General features: G+C 45.4%; 3 protein-coding genes across 4 annotated transcripts; all 3 read right to left on the reverse strand.

Annotated features, from left to right (window-relative positions):
- Positions 1 to 1,129: 1,129 nt before the first annotated feature.
- On the reverse strand, positions 1,130 to 13,085 carry mypn (myopalladin). 2 transcript variants are annotated; one of them, XM_085922640.1, is made up of 21 exons: positions 12,892 to 13,085; positions 10,866 to 11,912; positions 9,264 to 9,439; positions 9,063 to 9,114; positions 8,652 to 8,979; positions 8,500 to 8,574; positions 8,286 to 8,427; positions 8,177 to 8,200; positions 7,723 to 7,839; positions 6,943 to 7,639; positions 5,218 to 6,204; positions 5,017 to 5,149; positions 4,648 to 4,728; positions 3,705 to 3,926; positions 3,489 to 3,638; positions 3,345 to 3,424; positions 2,935 to 3,061; positions 2,650 to 2,857; positions 2,408 to 2,573; positions 2,202 to 2,335; positions 1,131 to 2,129 (listed from the first exon to the last, which is right to left on the reverse strand). In XM_085922640.1, the coding sequence occupies exons 2-21, from the start codon at positions 11,909 to 11,911 to the stop codon at positions 1,951 to 1,953; spliced, it is 5,124 nt and encodes a 1,707-aa protein (XP_085778766.1). In that variant the 5' UTR covers position 11,912; positions 12,892 to 13,085; the 3' UTR covers positions 1,131 to 1,950. The 2 variants fall into 2 exon arrangements, with proteins under 2 accessions (XP_085778765.1, XP_085778766.1); XM_085922639.1 differs by having other exon boundaries at positions 1,130 to 2,129; positions 2,202 to 2,573.
- A 349-nt stretch (positions 13,086 to 13,434) lies between these two features.
- On the reverse strand, positions 13,435 to 17,238 carry cacul1 (CDK2 associated cullin domain 1). Its single transcript, XM_085922773.1, has 8 exons — positions 16,770 to 17,238; positions 16,547 to 16,673; positions 16,314 to 16,416; positions 16,113 to 16,208; positions 15,691 to 15,793; positions 15,217 to 15,306; positions 14,981 to 15,119; positions 13,435 to 14,821 (listed from the first exon to the last, which is right to left on the reverse strand). Exons 1-8 carry the CDS (start codon positions 17,089 to 17,091, stop codon positions 14,782 to 14,784), a joined length of 1,020 nt encoding a protein of 339 aa, XP_085778899.1. The 5' UTR covers positions 17,092 to 17,238; the 3' UTR covers positions 13,435 to 14,781.
- Positions 17,239 to 17,407: 169 nt separating this feature from the next.
- sirt1 (sirtuin 1) lies at positions 17,408 to 21,753 on the reverse strand. Its single transcript, XM_085922771.1, has 9 exons — positions 21,303 to 21,753; positions 20,766 to 20,888; positions 20,448 to 20,683; positions 20,182 to 20,334; positions 19,937 to 20,084; positions 19,785 to 19,864; positions 19,433 to 19,616; positions 18,818 to 19,336; positions 17,408 to 18,664 (listed from the first exon to the last, which is right to left on the reverse strand). The coding sequence occupies exons 1-9, from the start codon at positions 21,646 to 21,648 to the stop codon at positions 18,390 to 18,392; spliced, it is 2,064 nt and encodes a 687-aa protein (XP_085778897.1). The 5' UTR covers positions 21,649 to 21,753; the 3' UTR covers positions 17,408 to 18,389.
- Positions 21,754 to 21,801: the final 48 nt, after the last annotated feature.

Genomic DNA, 21,801 nt, shown 5'->3' on the forward strand with positions numbered 1-21,801 from the left:
ATTTCATACCAAATTCTCATGAGAACACATTTGCCACTGCTCTATTTATGCAAGGATGCTTTGTGCTTTTTGGCCTAGCTTCGGATTGAGCAACTCCAGATTTGGGTGGAGAGGCAAGTTTTGAATGATTAATCACCGTGGAGGCCGAGTATAAAGGCCGTCTCTCCTATTGGGTCAAACTGATGCTGTCTGGTCATTTTTGGATGGACTGGTTAGCTGTGCAATTAGGCATATAATCCCATCTACCAGTTGGTTCATTGATTACAGATTGATGTAGTTTGCCAGCTGCTGCTTGTCTTGTCTGAGGGGCTCGTCTGAGATGAGGCCATGCTCTTGCGTTCCTCTCCCCCCCCCCCAACTCGTGATATGATTGGCTCATTTGAGCACCTACGACTCAGTTGTGGCGTATTGACAAAAGCCATATGTCACAACTGACGAGTGACCCGTCAGCCTCAACACATACACATTCTGCATTAAATCCACAAATGGAGATTAAGACACAAAGCGTATGTTTTACTCAGTCCGGGAGAAAGTGTCTCTCATAATTCCAATCATCATCTTCAGATGATTACAAAATGAGCATCATCCTGCATCTCGTCATCCAAAATGTAACTGTTATCATATGGATCAGAATTAACCCTGTTTGAGATTTTGATTTACATATTAGAATCTTTATGGTCATCAAGTTGAAGATGAGAAAATTATTGAATAATAGCAACACTAATAATGTTGCCCACCTCTGTCATAATATTAATAATAATGATAATAATAACAATAATAACAACAGCCATAATATTAATACTATTATTATAATATAAATAATAATAATAACATCCCCTTCATAGTACTGTTCTTTTCCCATTATAAATTGATGACTTTGCAACACGCACACACACAAGCAAGAGCTAACAAGCAACTCGACCTGGCAGCTGGTCAAATGAGGCTCACAGTCTAATTGGGTCAAGTAAGGTGAATGTAATTTTATGCCTATTTGAACCTTCTTCCCCTCTAATTAGACTCATTAGCTATGCTTAATTGGCTCCTGGGGTCTCCTGTTTGTTTTGAATTTGAGATAGTCAAAACAAAGTCCTGAAGAGAATTGCAAGCATGTTTTATGTTTGATGTGTAGTACACAGAAAAAAAAAACTTTGACTCACTTGAATAAATATAATTTTATTTTGAAGACTATTTTACAGTGTGCAACATAACAGAAGTAGAGTAGGTGCTTGAATGCTTCCGTCAATATTTTTCCAAACTCTGGAAAGTAATCATTGTAACTGCTAAGATCGGCTTCAATGAAAACAATTTTGACTTGACTTCTCTCAAACGTCCCCAGTTTCGGCTACTTACAAAACACTATGCAACTGTGAAAAAAAAACCATTGTCGGCCATCAACATGCATACACATGGAAAACATGGTGCGAAAAGGTGAATCGGTACCATCATGAATTCACATAAATAATGCACTTGTATTGAAACAATTTGATGTTCAATCATCCACTTAAATAATACAGTATATTTCCAAATTCCTTCAAATAAATTAATTTCCATATACATTTAATTCTATTATAAATTAGAAGAACTAGGCTGTACTATTTGCAAGGGAAAGTAAACTACTTTGAGAAAAGATAGATTTTTTTGAACATACTACAAAAAAAAAACCCCACAAATGTTAATCATTCAAACTTGTTGGAGAGCAAAATTTACCTCCATAGCTGGCTCATAAGCTAAGACTTGGCAAATGTGTTCATCTTTTCTTTTTTTTTCCTGTTTGTGAAACACTCTTGATATGACCTACGTATACCGGAATGGTGACACTGTGCTAGCGAATGGCACAATCATTTCACAATCACTCTTTGCTCCGAGTCTCTCACTTCAAACTCGTCACACAAATCCCACGACGACCCTCGTGGGTAAACATTCTCCCTCCCCTCCACAAGGAGGCGCTCCTCACAGCTCTTCGCTCTCCAACGTGGCCTCGGCGGGGGAGCTGGAGAACAGGAAGGGGCTGGTCTCCGATGTGGGGAAGGTCGATTTGATGTCGAGCCCTTGGCCTGTTAGAGCTGCGTAACGGCTGACCCCGCGTGGCGTCTTCTTCATGGGCGCCGGCACGCTCTGATGCCACTGTGCTGAAGGTCATACATAATACATGGCCACATGTATCATCTGACGCTTTATCTAGGTACCGCTCACTTTCGTACCGTAGATGTCCAGCCTGCAGGTGCAAGCCACAATCCCAGCCTCATTTTTGGCTGACACCGTATACCAGCCAGCATCTTCTTTGGTGGTTGGCTGGATGAGGAGGCACACGTATCCCGTGGCATCCTGCAGCATGCTGAAGGAGAAGTAAAGTTGCTTTTTCACCATTTCTTTCGGAATGTACGGCAAAGGCTTTGATCTTTCTGACCTCATTCTACTCTGTGTCCTGGGAAGGGTGTCGTTGTCTTTTTTCCAGAATATAACCGGGTGTGGCACGCCCGTCACCCGACACTCCATCCGGACGGGGTTCCCTTCTGGGATTCCCATGTTCTGCAACTTTTCCACAAACTGGGGAGGGTGTTTCATCTCTTTCTCTGAAGGGGGAAAAAAAAAATCTCAATTTAAATCCTATCTCTGATCTATTCGCCTCTCCATCAGAAATCTGCTCACCTACGACTTTGAGTTCCAGACTGAAGGAACTTTGCCCCGCTTTGTTGCTAGCAATGCAGGTATACGTGCCAGCATCTTTCTGTGTCAGGGGGTCAATGATCAAAGAGTGGATGCCATTTTCTCGCACCAGCATCTTATGGTAAAGATCTGGATAAATGGGCCTACCATTGACCAACCACATGAGTTCAGGGTTGGGCAGACCACTCACCTAAAAGACAATGAGGAGCCGTTTTTAGGGTGGCACCTGCGAATATGCAAAAGTGATGCTCAGAACATGCTACCTACCTTACAGTCTAGTCTGCACACCCTCCCCTCATGTGCTACCGTGTCCCCTGGCGCCTGGACAAAGTGTGGCCGGAAAAAACGCTCATGGCTTTGCTCTCCCTCAACTTCCTGTACACGAGTTCGTACCCTAAAAGAAATTGGAAGAGATTAAAGAAAGTCCTTAACGGTTGACCCTTTATATAAGAATTGTATAATTGCAATGATATTGTAGTACAGTATTTTCTTTTGGTTGTGTGGCTCTTTAGCACCCTCTTGTGGTCAAAACACATCCGCTTGCCTCGAGTTAACGTCAATGTTCAATGACATGGTTGAAGTGCAACATTGGAGTCTCACAAAAAAAAATTGGTATCCCAATAGGGGTGTGTAGACTTTTTATAACTCCCGTGGGAGACATCTTTATTTTCGCTTACCTCTGAGAGTTAATGGGGGTCAATCTGCTTCGGGGTGGTCCTGTTTGGATTATCAAATGACCCGAACAGCTCATTCGTCCCTGTTGAAATCGTATGGAAGGATGAGATCGTGATAAAGAAGCTCAATGCACGGTGTTACGTTACCTGAGGATTTGCTACCATGATTGTGTAGTTTCCATCGTCATCAGCCGTTGTGGACTCTATATGTAAAGCACACGTCCCATCACCTTCTCTTATTTTTTTATAATGAATATTCTTCCTCAAGATCTGCTTCCCATCCTTGAACCAGTACACCTGTTGACAAATATTAAGGTATTGACGTAAAGGTATCGGGCTCTTTCCTACCACTCGATGTCTCACCTTAGGTACGGGGATGCCGACAACTTTGCATGAGAATGTAACAGGTACTCCCTCCATGGCCTTGTAGTTCTTGAGTTTCTTATCAAAGATGGGCGCGATGCATTTGCCCGAAGGGACGTCGTCGTGTTGCACGTCGTCGTCTGACTCCTCCACTGGTGTTCGCTCTAAGCGGAACTCTATCTCGCTCATTAATCTCTGCTCGAAATTGGAAACTTTGTACTCCTAAAAAAAGAGGAATAACTGCTCCATGAAAGCAAACTTAAAGCATTTCTTACCTGCCAGAAACCGTCTTACAAGAATGTATGCAATAGATTCTGAAAGTTCATCCAGTAATCACATGCGTGTTCTGTATTGATATAGCACAGTAGTGGTATTGAAGTCAAAATATATCATATTTGAAGCGAAACGTAAATATTATGACTTAATACCACTTTATTGGCAACATGCTATAGCATCTGTTTGACAAAGTGCCTGCTGAAAAGCCCCCCCCCCCCCAAAAAAAAAGAGCTCATGCTGCAAGATGAGAGGGTAAAACAGAGAACAGAAATTCAATAAGAACACAGTGTCTTGAATATTTGCAAAATAACGCCGACTCATCAGATTAGAAAATTCAAGAGGAGAAAAAAGCTGTCGAAAAGCCGAAGAAGAGTTACTTGATGTCATGTTTGGGATGTGTGATGAGGACGTGGGAAATGGAAACTTAAAAGGACAGATGAGTGAAATTGGAATTTAAGACAGTGAGTCATGAGCACAATGTAATAAATGTCTTCGTGCAGGTTATATATTAGTTCATGGATGATTGAACGGTACCGGATACCAGTCAAAGGTCGGGACAAACAATTCTATCGCATGAGAAATGGTGTCCAAACGTGACTGGCACCGAACGAAGTGTCATCATGTTAGCGTTTTCCGATCAGTGCTTGCAATCAGATGATCCTTGTACCTCATCATAGTTAATGACAGTAGCTGGAATGTTTGGTCCAACAAGGGGTCTGCTCGCTGTTTTCCCCTCAATACTCCGCTTCTACGAGAGGATAGGGATGGGTTATGAACTCCCACGACGACATGCACACAAACCGACCAATAGAGAAGCGCGCTGAGGAATGTTATGCATGGTTATATCGTACATGGACACAAGGAGCGGGAATTAAGAGGGGAAAATCTTCTACTGGCTCACGTCCACATCACTGTTGAAAGCCAGACTAGTTACCAGCCTACAGTATTGGTTAGTTTAAAATTAGTCATAACATACTGTACTAACATGTTGAATAAACTACTGTCTCATTCAACGACCTGAAGGCGTGTTTGGTACCTGCTGATAGGCAAAAACGGGAAGATCTTCTTGACATTGCAGCTTTTTCTCAAGGTCATAAAGAACGGCTTCTTTGCTCTCGCGAATGTTTTCTGTTGGCGGGAGCCGCGTCTTTGGTATCTTCTTTTTCAACCTTGGAAGACAAACGACATGTTTTGAAACACGCGACAACCCGCCGGGCTCTAGTGCCAACAGTCGTACCCTAAAGGTGCCCCTTTGGGAAGGCCCATGGAGTTGGTAGGCTGAGACGGACTCAGGGAGGGTAGGATGGAGCTCAGGAAAGCCACGGGGTTTTGGGTGGGGCTCGGTGTGGAACTGCCGGAGGTGGGCGAGGAAGCCTGCGGAGGCGACTGGGCTCTGAAGGCGTACGCGTTGTTTAAGGTCGGCGTGGGTGAGGATATGCTCGTTGGAGACTGGAGCACTCTTGTGGGGAAGGTTCTGGTCGGTGGAGAGAACGGCGAATTGGCCAAGGAGGAGTTGAGCTCGGCCGCCAGTTCGTGGAGAAGCGGGACAGGGGATTCAGTTGGAGAGGGACTCCGGACGGGTGAGAAAGTTTGAGCCGTGATGAACTCTTTAGGTCGGGTATAGTTGAAAGCCTGTGAGGTTGCGGTCAGATTCATGAGGGAGGCGTGGGTGCTTCTCAGAAAAGCAGCTGGAGACGTGACATGATGTGAGGCAGTCGATGAATTTATCGAGCTTGAAGTGAAATTTGACACCGGCTGGGAGGAAAACTGCGGTGTGGGTGTCGATCTGGCAACAACTGTCGTGGACAGGTTGAGATGGGAGGCATGGATGGTGTTCCTCTGGGTCGAAGGTGCCACGCTGAGAGGCGGAGCCGTGTTAAACTGCGGCACAGGTGGCGGCAACGTCGCCAGCGAGGTCGTCTTAACCTGGGGAGTGGATGGAAAGGATCGTTGAAGAGGGCTGACCGCAGGAGCGGAACTCAGTGAAGGTGCCGTCATGGTGTAGGGAGATCCGGACTTTGATGTCGACTGCGAGCTGTTGTTAAGGTAGGACGACTGCGAGTCGCGTTTTTCTCTGGGGGACCAGAATGAACCTTCGTGAGAATTTGAGGCCTCTGGCTTAAGCTGGAATGAAGGCTGATTGTGGCTTTGGGTCTGGGGTTCACCCTCCTGTTGCTGCTCCATAAGAACCTGGTTGTGAAGGAGCTGGAGTTGCGCCGGGTCCCTGTCAATCAAGTACAAGCAACACAAGAGATGAGTTGGAAAGACTCTATACATGGTGAACATGAGGGAGGCTCAGTTCTGTGTTCCAATGAATTACGGCTGGTCAGTCCCGTAAAGTCCAAGAGGAGTGAGCCAAAGTCAGCATGAAGATGATCTGCCCTTTTAAGGACCACCAAGTTGGCCACAAAACAACGATGGAACTCTCAATATGCAGATTAATTTCAGTTTTACAGTCACAGTTTACATTATATTCAACCACAATTACTAAATCACCTTCTTGTTTTGTTCTTTATAAAAACAAATAAATGCTCAAATTCCAATCCAATCCCAGGTAGTAGCCGGGATTAAATTTCTCGAGGATGTTGATCGGAAACCACGTGATACTGACGACAGTTTAAGAAGAAATTGCTTATAGTCTGTAAAATAAGAAACGCAAGAGAACTTACAAGTAGAAAATGCCATCCTTTGTTTTGGAAAGCCTGAAGGTCCACATTTGAGATCTACAGCCATGGGTTAGAGCATTGCGACTAATAGTTGAGCTGAAGGAGGAGCATTTATATTTGGACTGGAAGAGGAGGGGCCGGGTCAGATGTTCATATTATGCGGATTAAAAACGAGATTTGGGTTTCAAAATCGTATCTTTGTGTTCTGTAGCAGGCGGTTTAGGATCCGGATCTTACGGAGCAAAGGTTGTTTGAGAACTTTCTTTTATTATCACAAACTTAGTAGCTCTACTTACAGCTTGGGTTTTGTCAGCAATGGCGGTGGTCCTTTGTTGACCGATGCATCAGAAGTGTCTTCATAAGGTGGATCAGTTGTGTCATTTGGCTCCACCTCCTCATCCTCAGGTAGTTTGAAATGTACACGCAGACCGACTCTTGAGCTGGAGCGTGAGTCTTTGTGGTTTGTCAGGACCCCTGACTTGAGGCAGGAGTTAGGAGGAGGGTCGGGGAGATGGTGATGGTTAGAGCCTGCCTTGTGATTGGAATTAGCGTCAGGTCCCGATGCTTCCGGTTCAATCGCAGGTGGTGCAGTGAAGGCTTTGTGGTGTGGAGCCAGCTGTCCTATGTTCTCCTGATGAAGTGTGAGCGGGTCTAAATTGGGGGTGCTAACACTGCGAGGATTGAGACTGGGACTACTGGACAAGCTGTTGGGGTCCAGACTGGTCCGCAAGGTGTCCGGACGAAGCATGCTGGAGTTGTTGGGGTGCAGACGAAAGGTGCTGGTGTTTAAGGGGTCCAAACGGACGGTGTTATTGACTAACGGATCCAGACGGATGGTGCTGGAGTGCGGCTTGATGTTATTGGTCAGGGCAATCTCAGTTTGGGCTTTTACAGGAGGGACGCTGAGATCCCACGTGGAAGGTTCTTCGACTCGAGTGGGCTCCACAGTTAAAGTGCAAAAGGGCCTAGTTGCGTGGTTGTTAACACTGTTACCTGAAGAAAAATTGAATCAGACAAGAAACATCATTCAGAATAATGACTTGAGTTCCTTTTCCAAAAGAAAACAGAATGATTACCTTTGACCTTTAGTGTTGCCGTACTGGATGTTATTCCATAAGGGTTGCTTGCGGTGCAAGTAAACATCCCCGAATCTTCACTAAAGACCTCCGCGATGACCAGTGTACATATTTCCTCTGCAGAAACAAAAGTTATACTCACATGAAGGAATTGCTCAGATGGGATTGCTGTGGGGAATCTTGCGAGGGAGGGCTCGTTTGGCACTCAAACGCTGGGAAGTAGCTGAGTCTATTTGAATCTAGGGCAGGTTGAAATGATTTGCCATGGTGGTTCCACGCTGGATGAGAGACTACCTTATAAGGTGCATAGGCAAAGGAAAGCAGCCCTGGCTTGTGTACAGAAGAGGAGCAGAAGTCTCCACCAAGGACTAAACACTTCAGAGCACTGTTTGCGCACAGCATGTTACATACCTAAAGCAATCATTTGAATTTTCCACAAATATAAAAGCGCTACCTGATTCCGCTGGAGACCTGGGCTCTGAAAACAAAGAAGGACACCATTGTCAAGAATTGGTTTCTGATGTTGCTCCTATCAATTTGCGACTTGCTTTGTCTGTGCTTACTTTTCTGAAGGATTCTAAAATCAGGGGAGTCTTCAATGATTTTGGCCTCCTTGTACCAGTCCACCCGAGGGGACGGCACTCCCTTCACGCGGCACTCTAATACTATCAGCTGCCCTTCAGAAGCCACCAGGTCTTGCAGATTCTAGAGATTAGAGAAGAACATACTTAATTGGTCACAACAGAAAAATACAAATCCGTTGAAGACTAATTCTACCTTTGTAAAAACTGGGGCGGCCATGGTGGCTTGCCCGTTGAAGCCTTGCAGGAGGTTGAAGCTTGATGTTTGATTCTAGGCACACAAAAAAAAGGAAAATCTTATCAGGATAAATGCAACTCTTATGATAGGAAGGGTTCGGGCTGTTCTACCTCAGGTTGAGCCGTTTGAGCTGCGTTGGGGAGCGGCGGGTTTAAAAGCTGTGGTGTGGCTGTTGTTAGCAAAGCAGCCCCGGATAGCGACTGACCCTCTGTGAGGTCTTTTGTTTCAGTCTCTTCTGGATAAGCTGCTAATGATTGAGAGAGTTCTGGGCTTGAAGGTGAGTTGGTTATCGTCTGGATAGGCACTGGGAGCTTCTGGTTCACGAAGGTGCCGAGTTCCTCTGCTGGTTCTGCGGCGGTTTGATTTGTTGAAGAGTCTCTCACTTCTGTGGGGATTTGGCTTGAAGGTGGTTTGGACTTTTGTTCGTTACCCTGTAGGCTTTCACAATGAAAACAAAGAACATTCCTAATATTGTGCTTTATATAGCTTTGATTTGAAATGGGCAGAGCAAGAGAACTTACTTGGCTACATGCTCAAAGTGTAGTTCCCCCTCAGAGTCTGAAGAGGATGCACCTGTAGGTTCACACATGCATTTGAAACTTTTATGCGAGTTGTGTAAAGCAGAGGTTCTCAACCACTCTCGTGACTATATTTCCCAAAAGTGATTTTGATGCCTGCAAAGAAACGAACAACCGGGTTTCAATGACAAGTCAAGAAATCACCTTCGATATAAATCTCAGCTGAGGTGGAGTCAGTTCCGTAAAAGTTGGATGCGAAGCAGGAGTAACGTCCGGTGTCCTCCTCAAAAGCTTCTGTGATGATCAGAGAGTGCAGCTCACCATTGGTGATGATCTGGATGTCAGGGCTGTTCTCCAACTCCTTGCCCTCACAGAACCACCTGCAATTGGGCAGCATGAACATTTTTTCATGAAGCTTTCTTCTTCTTTTTGCGATAAAGATTACGCCTGTTTTTGGGGTATTCATTTAATAAGTTGATTATTGTTGGTGTAGTTTGTTTCTTAAAAAAAAAAGAAAGAATTTAAACACATTTAGTATGAGTATTTTTACAGTGAACGGACTTCCAATGCAGCAACATGAGCAGTAGCCCCTCACAACATCTATTTTCAGTGGATGAGTCCTCAAGCTTTCTAAAAATCCAGCCAATAATCAAAGAGGAATGAGGCGTGCCCCTGGTGAGACGTTGTCCGTAAATCAGATTCAATGCTACCCGTCAAACTCAACTGATTGGAACTTACATGCTCATAATGTCCAATTGTGAAAGGCCAGTAAAGGCGCACTGGAATTCTTTTTCATGCCTCACTGCAGCGTGTTCTGCCACAAGAGTCATTTGTCATGAGTAAGAGTCTAAATTAAAAACATGAGTAGTAAAGGAGGATGGTTGGTGTGTTCCTCCTAACTGCACCTGTCAGAGCTATTTTTCTTTCTGCGGCTCAAAACTAGCAAGGAGAATCCCTCACCAAACTCACGTCATTCAAACTTCTCGACACACAAATACGACGAATCGGATCAATTAGAAATGACAAATGAAACATTCCTAATAAAGCGATGATCCAAAATCAGGTCAAAAGAATGAAATTAAGTTTGGAGAAATGTTTTAGGCAGTAAGTAACTTTTACAAAACAACTTACACAAAAAAAAAAAAAAGAAATGACTTCAACTGAGAAACAATGTAAAGTTTCCACTAAAGAACAAATAAAGCATCTTACCAAAGCGCCGCCGCTCGTGTTCATGCTACTGCCAAGAGTTCAGTTGGTTCCATTATCAGACGAGACCACAGCTCGCAGTGCCAGTCCGGGCTAAAAATGGCAGAGCGCTCGCATTCTCCCGGCGCAAGTATACGTTAGTGCCTCAACAATGCTGGCTCGGTAGGACGACCAAGAGCATGCCCCCTCCTCCCCTCTACCGTGCCGTCGTGTCTACAGCTATTCCGAATTTTCGGACAATTTTCATCTCTTTTCACAGTGAAAGACAATATTTAGGAGAAGGCTGAGAGTTTATATTAGATGTAGTTGATTTATAGCACTGTTTAACCAAAGGCTGGATATTTACGACAGGCCCAAGTGTCCGATTCCCGTTAAATGACCATATCAGATTTTTTTTTTTTAACTCATTAGTATGCAACATCATCAACACTTACGGCAAAAAAAATACCTAAATAATCCCAAAATCAATCTGTCCATTTAAATTGCACTTGCATGAGCAAACCTGATGCGTCATACTTTTGTTTGACGATATTACTGCCCCCCCCCCCCCCCCCCCCCATCACCACCACCACAATGCCTCGCTGATTTTTTGCTCCTTACCGGACTTCAGGGGTAGGCTGTCCTCTGACGATGCAGTCTAACTGGACTTTGCTACCCTCGAGAACTTCTCTGCTTTTCAGTTTTTGGATAAAATGAGGTGGCTCAGTTGATGGCTCATCTGCACACGGCTGAGCTTGCGTCAAAATGTAACTTTCGGGCATCTCCAACTCTTTGGAGTCAAACTGCTGCGCCTCAGTAATCCTATTGTCCTCTAACTCCACATGACCAATCCCTGAGTCTTGCTGGATCTCTGGTCGGCGACTAACATCGGGATCGGGCTCGTCCTCATCCAGGTCCGTAGGCATAGCCGAGCGCTCTCTGCTATCTGAGCCGTCGGAGTAAATTGTTCCATCGTTCTGGCTCTTGTTCGGGTTCCGACTCCGATGGGCTTTGCACGCCCTCGGTCGTATCCGTTTCGAGGCGTTTGCCTTGAAGAGAGACGAGAGTTCTTCAATGAAATCGGCCGCCTTGTTAAGGAACTCCTTCTTGGATTGGGTCTCCGGCCCAAATGAGGAGTTCCTGGTTGACTTGCTCAAGTGGTTTAGACCTTCGCTATTGTTCCTCGTGCTGTTGTCCTGCCGCGTGGAGGCCGCCTGTGGTTTTCTGTCCGGTGCTAGCTTCGGTTGTGTTGCCGGCAAATCGACCGGCGGTGCGAAAGGCACGTAAGGAACCGGAGGGGTCTTTGTGAGGCCAACCGAGGACGTCGTAGATGGAGCGACGGAAGCCGAGACATTTGGAGCCAAGGCGGCTTTGACCTCTGCCCTCTCGTCACGGGGCTCATGTCCGATAGCCTGGCGGGCCAAGTTCACGCTCTTATCCAGCTCTTCTTGGCTGAGGAACGCCGACAGGTCCGGCAATTGACTCTCGTGGAGCCCCGTCGAGTCTTCGGCCTTTCCTTTGAGCGAACCGAAAATCTGAAGGCGTGACGACGACGCGTCGGAGCGGCTCATCTCGCTGTGACGCTGTTGGGCCCGGGCCTCGGCCAGGTAGCTCTCCCTTAAGAGCTGAGACAGCGACGGCGGAGGATCGGCGGCGTTTTCTTGCATGCTGGAGAAAGAATCATAAAATAACTTTGCGGCACACTGGGGCCATAATTCAGGATTCCCTCTTAGACACTGGCGAAACGTTCTTAATCATATTACCGAAAGGCTCTCACACATCATACTGAAATATGCTCATGTAATACACGCCTACCGAAGACTGCAATACGATGCGTTTCAGCAATGTGTCGGAGTTAATCTTGAATTAGGTCCCCGATATGACCCCCAAGGCCTTTGAGGTTGTTTTCTCAACAAAACCATCAAGTCCTTCTATTTTCACTTCAGGCTTGTTGACACAGCGAGCAAGAGATCTGATAAAAATAGTATTTTATTTTCAGCTAAATTCCATCATAGTCTTAATCGGGTTCGATTGGATACAGGCTCCACCATCCCATTCCTCACTTCTGCAAAGTTACCTCCTTGCATCATTTTCTCACACTAAGCATGAAGTTACCTCCTTGCATCATTTTCTCACACTAAGCATGAGCAAGTCATGGAATAAAGATATGGAGAGCATATGTTACTGACACTCAAATTATGAAGCGCACCGCAATGCCCTTCCAGCGGACCTGAAGGTGCAGCTGTTGTGTACATTCATCCTTTGCAAACAGACTCCAAGCCCACCAAGTCATATCTAATAATAGACGGCCGGGTCTCAGTTTACATGAAGAAAATCAACAAAGAAAAGCGGCTTCCTCATCTTCTTTGACCTTGTTAGCGTGAGTTTAATCAGTCACACAACAATCGAAAGACAAAGTGACGCGTAAGTCGGGAGCGCCGACTGAGGTGTAAAGATTTGTTTTCATTCTGTGCAAACCACACAACTGGTTGGACTGGGGGGGGGGGGGGGTCAAGTAATTAAACAGCGGCTTTCGTAGTCTGTATCTAAAAGTGGACTTAAGTCCATCGTGTCAGTGATTTCCTAAGGCTCTTCGCGGAAGATGAAGCTGATGTCATAATGACTTGAAGGGCTGTTATGTTTTTACCTTGCAGCTGGCCTCTGCGAACGGACTGCTGGATCCTCAGGTTGCACCTGTGCTCAAAGGTGGGAGATTCCGGTCTTGGACTTGCTGCCACCTGGGAAAACCTAGGGACAGGCAGCTGCCCAGCTTTTCCGCTTTTTCCCGTACAGAGTTCCCCCTTGGCTTTTACGGGGAAAATATGAAGGCGAGTAGCTAGGGTAACCTGTCAGCAGTAAAAGTAGCAACATTTGTCAGCGCCGTGCTCGCAGGTTATTTTAGGGAGGCCTGGCCCATATGTTTGGGAGGCGTCCGTGCTCATTGGCCAGACGGAGCACGCTTGTAAAGGGATTCCACCTCGGCTGCACTGCCAGAGACCCCCCGTGGTACAGATTTAGAAGCCCCTTACCCAGCCTCTCTCACACTCACATCGTTAACTGTCAACACTGCTGATTAAGAGCGCTGACAATTTGCAAAACATTCCTGCAAAAAACACCTGGAATGATTGTGATGGTTCTTTCTTTGTATTTTCTGTATTGTTTTTATTTAAAGTATGTGTAGTGGGACAGTCAGGTGTACTTATTCTCGCGTTATTACCATTGGTAGCCTATTATTATCATACACAAAGTGGAGTGTGGTTTCATTAATCTTGACCAGTGATTTTTAAAGTGTGGTAATGGTATGCTGTTTCCCTCTAGTGGTGTAGAAGTGTATCACTCACTACAATTCAGTTGTATTGAATTTGTTTGGTTATGCAGAAGTGCTTGGCCATAATGCTGCAGCTAAGTAGTGACAGTCTTGACGTCATTTACAAATAGAATCTTGTCCATCCTTAGCCAGTTTGTCGCATCTCCAAATGAGCATTCGAGTGCAAAAGTAATGAGTAATTTTTTTTTTGTCTCTAAGTGCCTTTTAATTGACCAGAAACTTCTTTCTGAATGTCCAATATTGGGATAGTCTCCAACTCATCGGGCAATGTAGAGGATAGAATTTTTTTTCCACACAAAAAAAATCAGATCTAATGTAGAACAGACATCATAAAAAGGTACATAAAGACGTTTTGACAAACTTTAGACTATTCATGTAGATCTGCACATTGTAATATTTGCATATCTTTTGTTGTTGTACCAATACAATGACACGTAAGGCAAATAAGATCTCTGGCACTCGAGTGACGAAAAAGTCCTTCCTACATGCAGATTTAAGTTTTCAATAACAAAAACAAAAAATAGTTTGTATAAAAAAATAATCTGGATACATAAGTAAACATGCATATTTAACATTAGCTTGAATCAATACTAAGTACTTTCCTGCCAATCCTCTTTGGTGTTACTCGAACCATTGTTTGGTTAATACCAACACAAAGGCAACAACACAGATGTAGAATCACAGTTTAGTTCCCATTTCTTGGCCACACTCTCTTGTGTTCTTGCTGCTGACTTCACAGTGTAAAGAAGTGAAACCAAAGGATTGCTATACAAACATACGGTAGAGGTGATTAGCAGCACGACTTTTTTGTTAGCCCCATCTTTTGCAAGACATTGTTACGAGTGAAATACCGTTAGCAGATATTTGATCAGAACAGACACCATGAAGGCACTCAGACAAAGACACAAATCGTTAACTCGATGATTTTCGGAAAAAAAGGTCCTCTCGTATTGTATAAACAAGTGGCAGGCACGGGAACATAGGCCCGCCCGGTTCATGCAGCACACGTCGGACACAAAACGGTCGAGATTTAAGAGCCTCCGCTGCGTGCACGTGTGCCTGTTGACACATGCCGTCTGGGGCATGACATTGTCCACTCCGCCTTATGGTTGGTGTGAAGTGTGTCACCACCCTCTGGCTCCGGCCAATTCGAAACCTTGTCCTTCATGTGGAACGGCGGTCGTTTAAATGCAGATGCCCACTTTCTACTCAGAAGTCATCGTTGGCTCTCTTGCGAGACTGATCGCCCCTGAGAAACAAAAACACATGATCTCATTTGTACTTACAACACAATATTAGAAAAAGTTATGAAATGTGGCTTGGGCTTTGTGGATTTTTTTTTTTTTTTTTGTGTGTGTGTATATCGTCATACTGTGATCCAGTCCGCAAGTGATAATTGTAAACTAACCGTTGAAAACCGTTCATTGAAAGCTCCATCTGGAGCTTCTGGTCATTAGCGGCGTAGTCCAATAGCAGAGACTCCAGAGCAGGAGGGTTGATTTGAGGAATAAAGTCAGAGAAGAGAGCAGGCGCCAACTGGGACCACTCTATAAAAGGAAAAAAAAAATTAAAATGATAAATGTGTGGTTGATTATATCGGGTTTATGCAACACGTGCACACACGGTGTAAGAACATTGTTTGACCTGGTCGGAGGCTGTGGAGGCCTTTGACCACACTGGCCATGGTCGACGGTTGTACTTTGAAGGGCACTGCGTGTGCTTTAATGAGAAGAGCTGAAAGAAAAAGGCTTGATAAGTTTTGCCCCAAAAAACAACCAAAGTAAATCAGCAGCCTTATTCCAAAATGGATCATGTATCTCATCTCCACAAACTCCCAAAATAAACTATACGAAACCACATACGTTCGCATTCATGCAGTCATTTCTTCATTTTAATTATAACCTCAAAGTCTTTTTGAAGATAAAAGTCACATGCTTGGCACACCTACAGTGTTTTTGAGCAATTACGCCCATTCCTCTTTGCAGCACCTCTCAAGAGCCATCAGGCTGAATGGGGAGGAGCATCTGTGCACAAAGATTTATTTAGTCCATTTTGGAATGAGGCCGCATCGTTCTCGGGATTTCCCCGTATTCACGCAAACAACAGCGAGGGACTCACGCAACAGTGTGTCGACGTATTTCTCCGCCACGTGATCAGCAAACAGGTTCATCAGATCCTGATTCAGGTCACGATGGAGCTTGGATTCAATGTAGAACTTGTTCTGAAAACAATCATGCACAAATTGGAGTCAATTTTCTATACGTGTTATTAGTGATGTTTGGTACCACTTTTTTCAAACTGATTTCTGTACAAGTAGTTAGATACTAAGCATCGATACCACTAGTACTTTTGATACAATGTAGAAATTTTCATGAAATTGCATGAAATTAATTCAATTGTCCATTCTTCTAATTTCTAGGTCCCGATCATAAAACTGCCTCGTATCGGCCGACATCTCGATTACCAATCATGTGAAATAAGGTACGTTACTCGCGCATCTCTAGAAAAACGACGGCATTCTGTCAGTGTCAGTCACTTACCAAATACATAAACACTGGGACAATACACTGAAGAGATGTGATGTATTGCGTCAAGGCGGCGTTGAAGCTTTCAATCAGGTTTTCAAGGGGGACGGCCTAAAAACAACAGAAAGCGTATCGTACGTTTTGTTTTCATTTTGCACTCGACGGGTCGGGAGACGGAACTTCCGGAGTTGCGTCGAGATGTCGAGCTTAGCTTACGTTCAGCTCGGAGGACACTCGCTGTAAATGTGTTGTTATTTTGCATTTCAGATCGTTGTAGAGCAGCTCCGAGTGTTGCTGGCAAACACATTTGTAGACGTAACTGTGGAAAGAAACCAAACATACAAGGGCCCGTTATATAAGCGGTAAAGCACTAACTGGCACACCGACAAGCTTTCGGTTACACTTAACCTACTTAGGAAATCACAATATCCCATCAGTACAGTATCTACCTGTATATTTGAGCGTATGAAACAGAGATGTGGTCCGTGGGATTCTGGATGAGAAGGCGCTCAATGGCCTTCTCCAGGTTTGGCCAGTGGTTGTTGCGGTAGTCTTCCACGGCCATGGCATTGAGAACTACAAAGGAAGAAGAACGTTTATGTTTGTGATTTATTATGATCGGTTATGATCACAGACGTGTGCTTCATTATAAGGGTGTGGACGTTAACTTACGGTACTTTGAAGACGAGTCGAGAGTGAGTTTGTCTTGGCCGGAGGCGCCGCCAGGCGTCGCAGATTCGGTCTCGCCACCGACGTCGCTGCACTCGCTGCCTGAGTCCGAGTCCATGAACTCCGAACCCGATGCGTTTCGACATAGTAAACCCGTCCGGACTAAGCCCACTTTAGCTCCCGGTAGCGCTAAGCAGACAGGCTGCTGGATCGGAGTTAGGTCGCAGAGTTGTCTGCTTGAACTCTTGTGGACCTCACTGCCCGTACAGTAGTTATGATTATGGTCATCTTTTACGTCCGAACTATCATCTTCCATAGCCTCCATTCCAACCGTCGCCGTGAACCGATACTTGGCATTTAAAGTTGTGGGCGTACTTTCGATATTGACAAGTGCATTATCAAGCACCCGGAGTCTGTTTTCAGTTTGGCGTTGTTGATGACGGGATTTTTACGACACTGTCGTGACGTTTTTCTTCTTCGGCACCTCATTTATGTGAAGACGTACGACGAGACGGCACGTTACCACCACCAACTGGCTTGGTGCATTATAGGTCAGTTCAGTTTTGATTTTGCCTCCTAAGTGAAGGTAATTAACCAAAGGCAAAAAATCTAATTTGTGTGAAAAAGAACAGATGTGACCCTTTGTTTTTCCAAACTTTTTACTGAGAACCCCAGAAGAAAAAACAATTTAAATGGCAGCAGACCGTACTCTTCAATCGTAGACTGAAATAGCATGTGAATGATGTTGGCACCAGGCTCACATAAATCTCATCGGCCGACCAACATGTTTGCATGCAGCAGGCTCGAGCGCTAAGAGAATACTCCTATTATTATTATAACACCACTTGTATTCCATGAAAAAATAAGAGCAACGATCGGTTTCATGAAGATGGCATTTTATCGCCCCCCCACCGTCGATGGAACATAGTAAGGCTTTGTAATCAAACAAACGACAACTTTGTACAGAAAGACCATCATCTACTCTGGGCAGAGTATGTCTCCAAGCTGAGTATAAAAATAAGAGGCTTGACCATAAAAAGTAGCTGCCGCGTCTGAAGGAAACACCTTTTCAATCATCTCTCCGAGACTCAATTGACACCAGGAATATATTACAAAGCTTATATCGAAATCAGATCTCAGATGAAATGTTCTTTGGTTTTAAACTTAAAGAGGACCGTTATCTGCTGCATTTACCCTCGTCGGAGTTGAATTGTTCGTGTTCGGCAAAATGTTCAAGTAAGACATTGGAGGGAGGGTACGTCTTAGCAGGATTTTGACCCAAAATGTTCATGCTACCGTGACATAAAACAGTTGCAAAAAACATCACATCACGCCACAGTTAATGTCACATTAGGATGACAGTCATGACTTAAAGCTTAAACTGCTGTCTTTAGTAAGATGTTGCAGTAGATCAACTGATGCATTTCCAAACATGAACACAAAAAAAGATGGCAACCTATAAACAATGCATGTGGCTAAGTGGGCAAAAAAAAAATCCATATTCACATAAGTTGCCACATCATTGGATGAAAAACGATAGTCTGATGAATCCAAAAAAATATATGAAACAGAGCTCGTATGTATACATATACATATGTAAAAAGACGATGAGTGCTTAGTACTTTAAAAGTGTGCGCTGCTGTGAGTTTGTTCGGCCGTACTGTCCGTCGGCAAAGTCGACGTGGCCTCATTGGTCAAAGTGTCTTGTATCGTGTCTCTGAGGCAGGCCGCTCCGTCGGCGTCCTCCGGCTCGCTCATCTCCCCTCCCTCGTCGCCGCTGCATTCCGACTCTTCGCTGTCGCTTTCGCACGAGCTCGACGTCTCGTCCTCGGACTCGGAGTAAACTTCGGCGCCGTGGAAGATGTAGTGATGCGGTGCTTGGAACAGGTACTGGCCCGCTGTAGGTCACATGCAGAAGGAATTCAATTGCTATATGGCTATTTTTGAAAAAAAAATAATAAAAAAAACTATTCACAAATAACCTTTAACTAAAGTAGCAAAGAGTGATCTAAATTTAGACAGTAGTGATCGCTACGAAGGTTGTGACTTACTGTCGAGGCGCTTGCTGATTGGACTTTGGCTGATGCGATTCATCCAGCACCGCCGGCGAAATTCATGGTGGGAAGATTGGCTCCTTTCTTCCGTGCTCTCTTCTTTAGTTGCATCCTTGAGTGAGAACCCGTTGGGCTCAGAGTTGTCTTCGCTGGGACACTCAGCGTCAGGACAAGGCTCCGGCGGCGCCACGTGACCTCCGCTTTCTGTGACATTCGGACTGTGCGGCGAAGGCGTTCGGACCGAGTCTGCGCTGAGCCGCTCGGGCTCCTCCGGCGTTCTGTCGTCGGCGGCCGACAGGTCCTCGCGCGACGGCTGCTCGGCTAACCGGGGAGGTTTCTCCGTGATCTCGGTGAGTCTTACGGTGTTGTAGCAGAGCTGCTCAAAGTCCCCGGCCAGTCGATGACAGAGCTCATTGACGATGACGTCGCAGTCGCCGAGCAGCTCCACGTCAAAGTTGAGGTGAGGCAGCTGCTCCCGATTGATCAAGACCTGAGGCACTTCATGAGGAATAGAGTCTGGATAGGACGAGGAGGGGGGGATATAAAAAAAAAAAAAAAGCCGCTGAAAACATTTGCGCACAAATTAATTCACCAGTCTGGGCGAGAGCATACTTGGGATGAGGGCGACGGGTCGGACTTTAAGTGAAGACCCGATAACTATTAGAAGATCCACCTCGTCCTTGTCCTGCTTCATGGCTCTGTGAAACATTTCTGGAAGATTTTCTCCAAAAAAGACGATGTCTGGTTTCATTATTGCTAAAGGAACATCCGGACACTGGGGGCAATGGGGGACCCGCTGAAAAAAGATTGGAACATAATGTAAGAACATGCTTTTGTTTTTAACCCATATAGTTGTTGCAAGTGACAAAATAGTAAGCTAATTCATTGCTTAATCTTTTTTTCAAATATCAGCCTCAAAACATTCTTAGCGGCCGAGTCGTAGAATAAATGTCCACATACATACCTGGTTAAAGATGTCCTCCCTTATAGCTTCACAATCCACTTTGTATTTACAGATGAGACAGGAAGCAGTTGCAAATGACCCTGAAAGAGTCATCGTTAGACTTTTTGAAGCTCCCGCACCAATAATCTCGAGCCGTTAACGTTGCCACCTACCGTGACACTGGATGATTCGCTGAACTCCGGCCACTTGTTCTAACGTATCGATATTTTGCGTGTAGTTGCGCAGCAACTTGCCCTGCTTGTCCAGCATAGATATGAACTTGTGACAGGGCGAAGGCTGGAACTGACCCGGGTAGATCTCCTGTGACAAAGACCGTGCACTGAGAACTTGCGAGCAAAACGGACCCACACTTCACACCTGTACTGGCTTCGTAAGAATAAACATACATTAAGCAAACCTTAGCAAATTTGAAAAATGGCCTCGGGTCTCTTTGGAAGTACTCAATGTCAAACATAGCCTGCGGGTCTGGAAGATCAGGAAAATCAACAGCAAGACGGGCATAAATTCCATCTCTGGAGCGGAAATCTGGTATCCCGCACGAAACAGACACCTGAAGGAAGAGCAGAGAATGAAAACTTTGTGAGGCCATAAAATCACAAACAATGGACGGTGGTATGAATTGTTTCCCATCACTCTTTGGTATGAGACTTAAGTGACACATACCCCGGCACCGGTCAGCACCAGAATTCTTTTACTTTCATGGAGTAGCCTGACCACGTCTTCCAAGGTGTTGATATCCTTCCGTTTTTTTCTTTTCGGAGGTTCCGAGATGTTGATGATGATCTGCCACAATGTCATGTCATCTAAATCCGGCGGGAGTACAGTCTCAGGCAGCAACTCCCTCAGAATGGTCCGTGGGTCAGTTTCTCTTATGTGCTGCTGGATGAAACTGTAGGAACCTGGTCAAAAAAAGACGACAACTCATCACGCCCGTGTATTCCAAATGGCTGGAGAGCGATCGTAAATCACCCAGCCACCAACCTATATGTGGTTGAGGTGCCCAGTCGCTGGAGCTGGCATGCGAGGATCTGTCATCCTCCTCTGTGACATGCTCGGGCGTGACAGCATATCCGTTGGAGGGGCGATCGACACACCCAATGAGACCTGAGTACAGACAACGCAAGAACTATTCAAGAAGTGCGCTAAATATTCCTTGAGAGCTTCTGGATGTATCAAATAACGTCGGCGGCTATGGGTGTGTGGACTAAAGTCATGCCAGCTAACAAATGCTACGTCGCGATCAAAGTTCGGTGTCTCGTGGGAAGAAGTCCATTCATGAAAAACTCCTCTTATGTCTTCAATAGACGTTTCCCTTCTCGCTTACGTGTCACCATTATCAGGAAAAGGCTGCCGCCAGGTGCAGTTTGGTTATCGAAGGAAAAACTGGAGCGATCCTTTTTCAGTTAAAAAAAAAAAAAAAAAAAGGAATTTTCGCTCGATTTGGTCAAACGTGCACTCGCCGGAGGAAAAAAACAAAAAGGCGCTTGGTGCGTTCAAAACGTCTGCCTCTTTACCTACCGGCACTGGCCTCGAATGTCCCGATCACGGCGCTGTCGTCTGGTTTGACGGCGGACTTAAAAGGATTGGAGACGAGCAGTCCCGGGCCATTGTTGTCTCCGCCTTGCGCTCCTGGGGCCTGCTCTACCGCCATCGCCGGCTTGGCTTCCTTCTCCGCTGGCTGGCCACAATTCACCGCAGCCCCCCAACTCTCCGTGACTCCAGACATACAAGGGAATTCATTAGCGACAGTGACTTTGTGGCCGTAGCTGGTCGTCAGGGTCATTTTGGATTTTTTAGCGGCGGGCTGGTCCATATCGGATGCGCCCGACAAGGCCTTTCCCAGACTGTTCTCTCCGTCCGCCATCTTCAGCCCGCAGAGCCCGCTGAGCTGAGGGAGCGGATCCCTCCCCCGAGGACAGCTGGCTCGTTTGCATAGGTCACGTGACGTGCTCTCATCCAGTAGTAGCAATAGGAACGTCCATCCCCCTTACGTCACCAAAATGAAACCATAACAAAA

Source organism: Syngnathus leptorhynchus, chromosome 10 (genome assembly GCF_054491065.1).
Source record: "Syngnathus leptorhynchus isolate UIUO chromosome 10, UIUO_Slep, whole genome shotgun sequence".
Taxonomy (NCBI): domain Eukaryota; kingdom Metazoa; phylum Chordata; class Actinopteri; order Syngnathiformes; family Syngnathidae; genus Syngnathus; species Syngnathus leptorhynchus.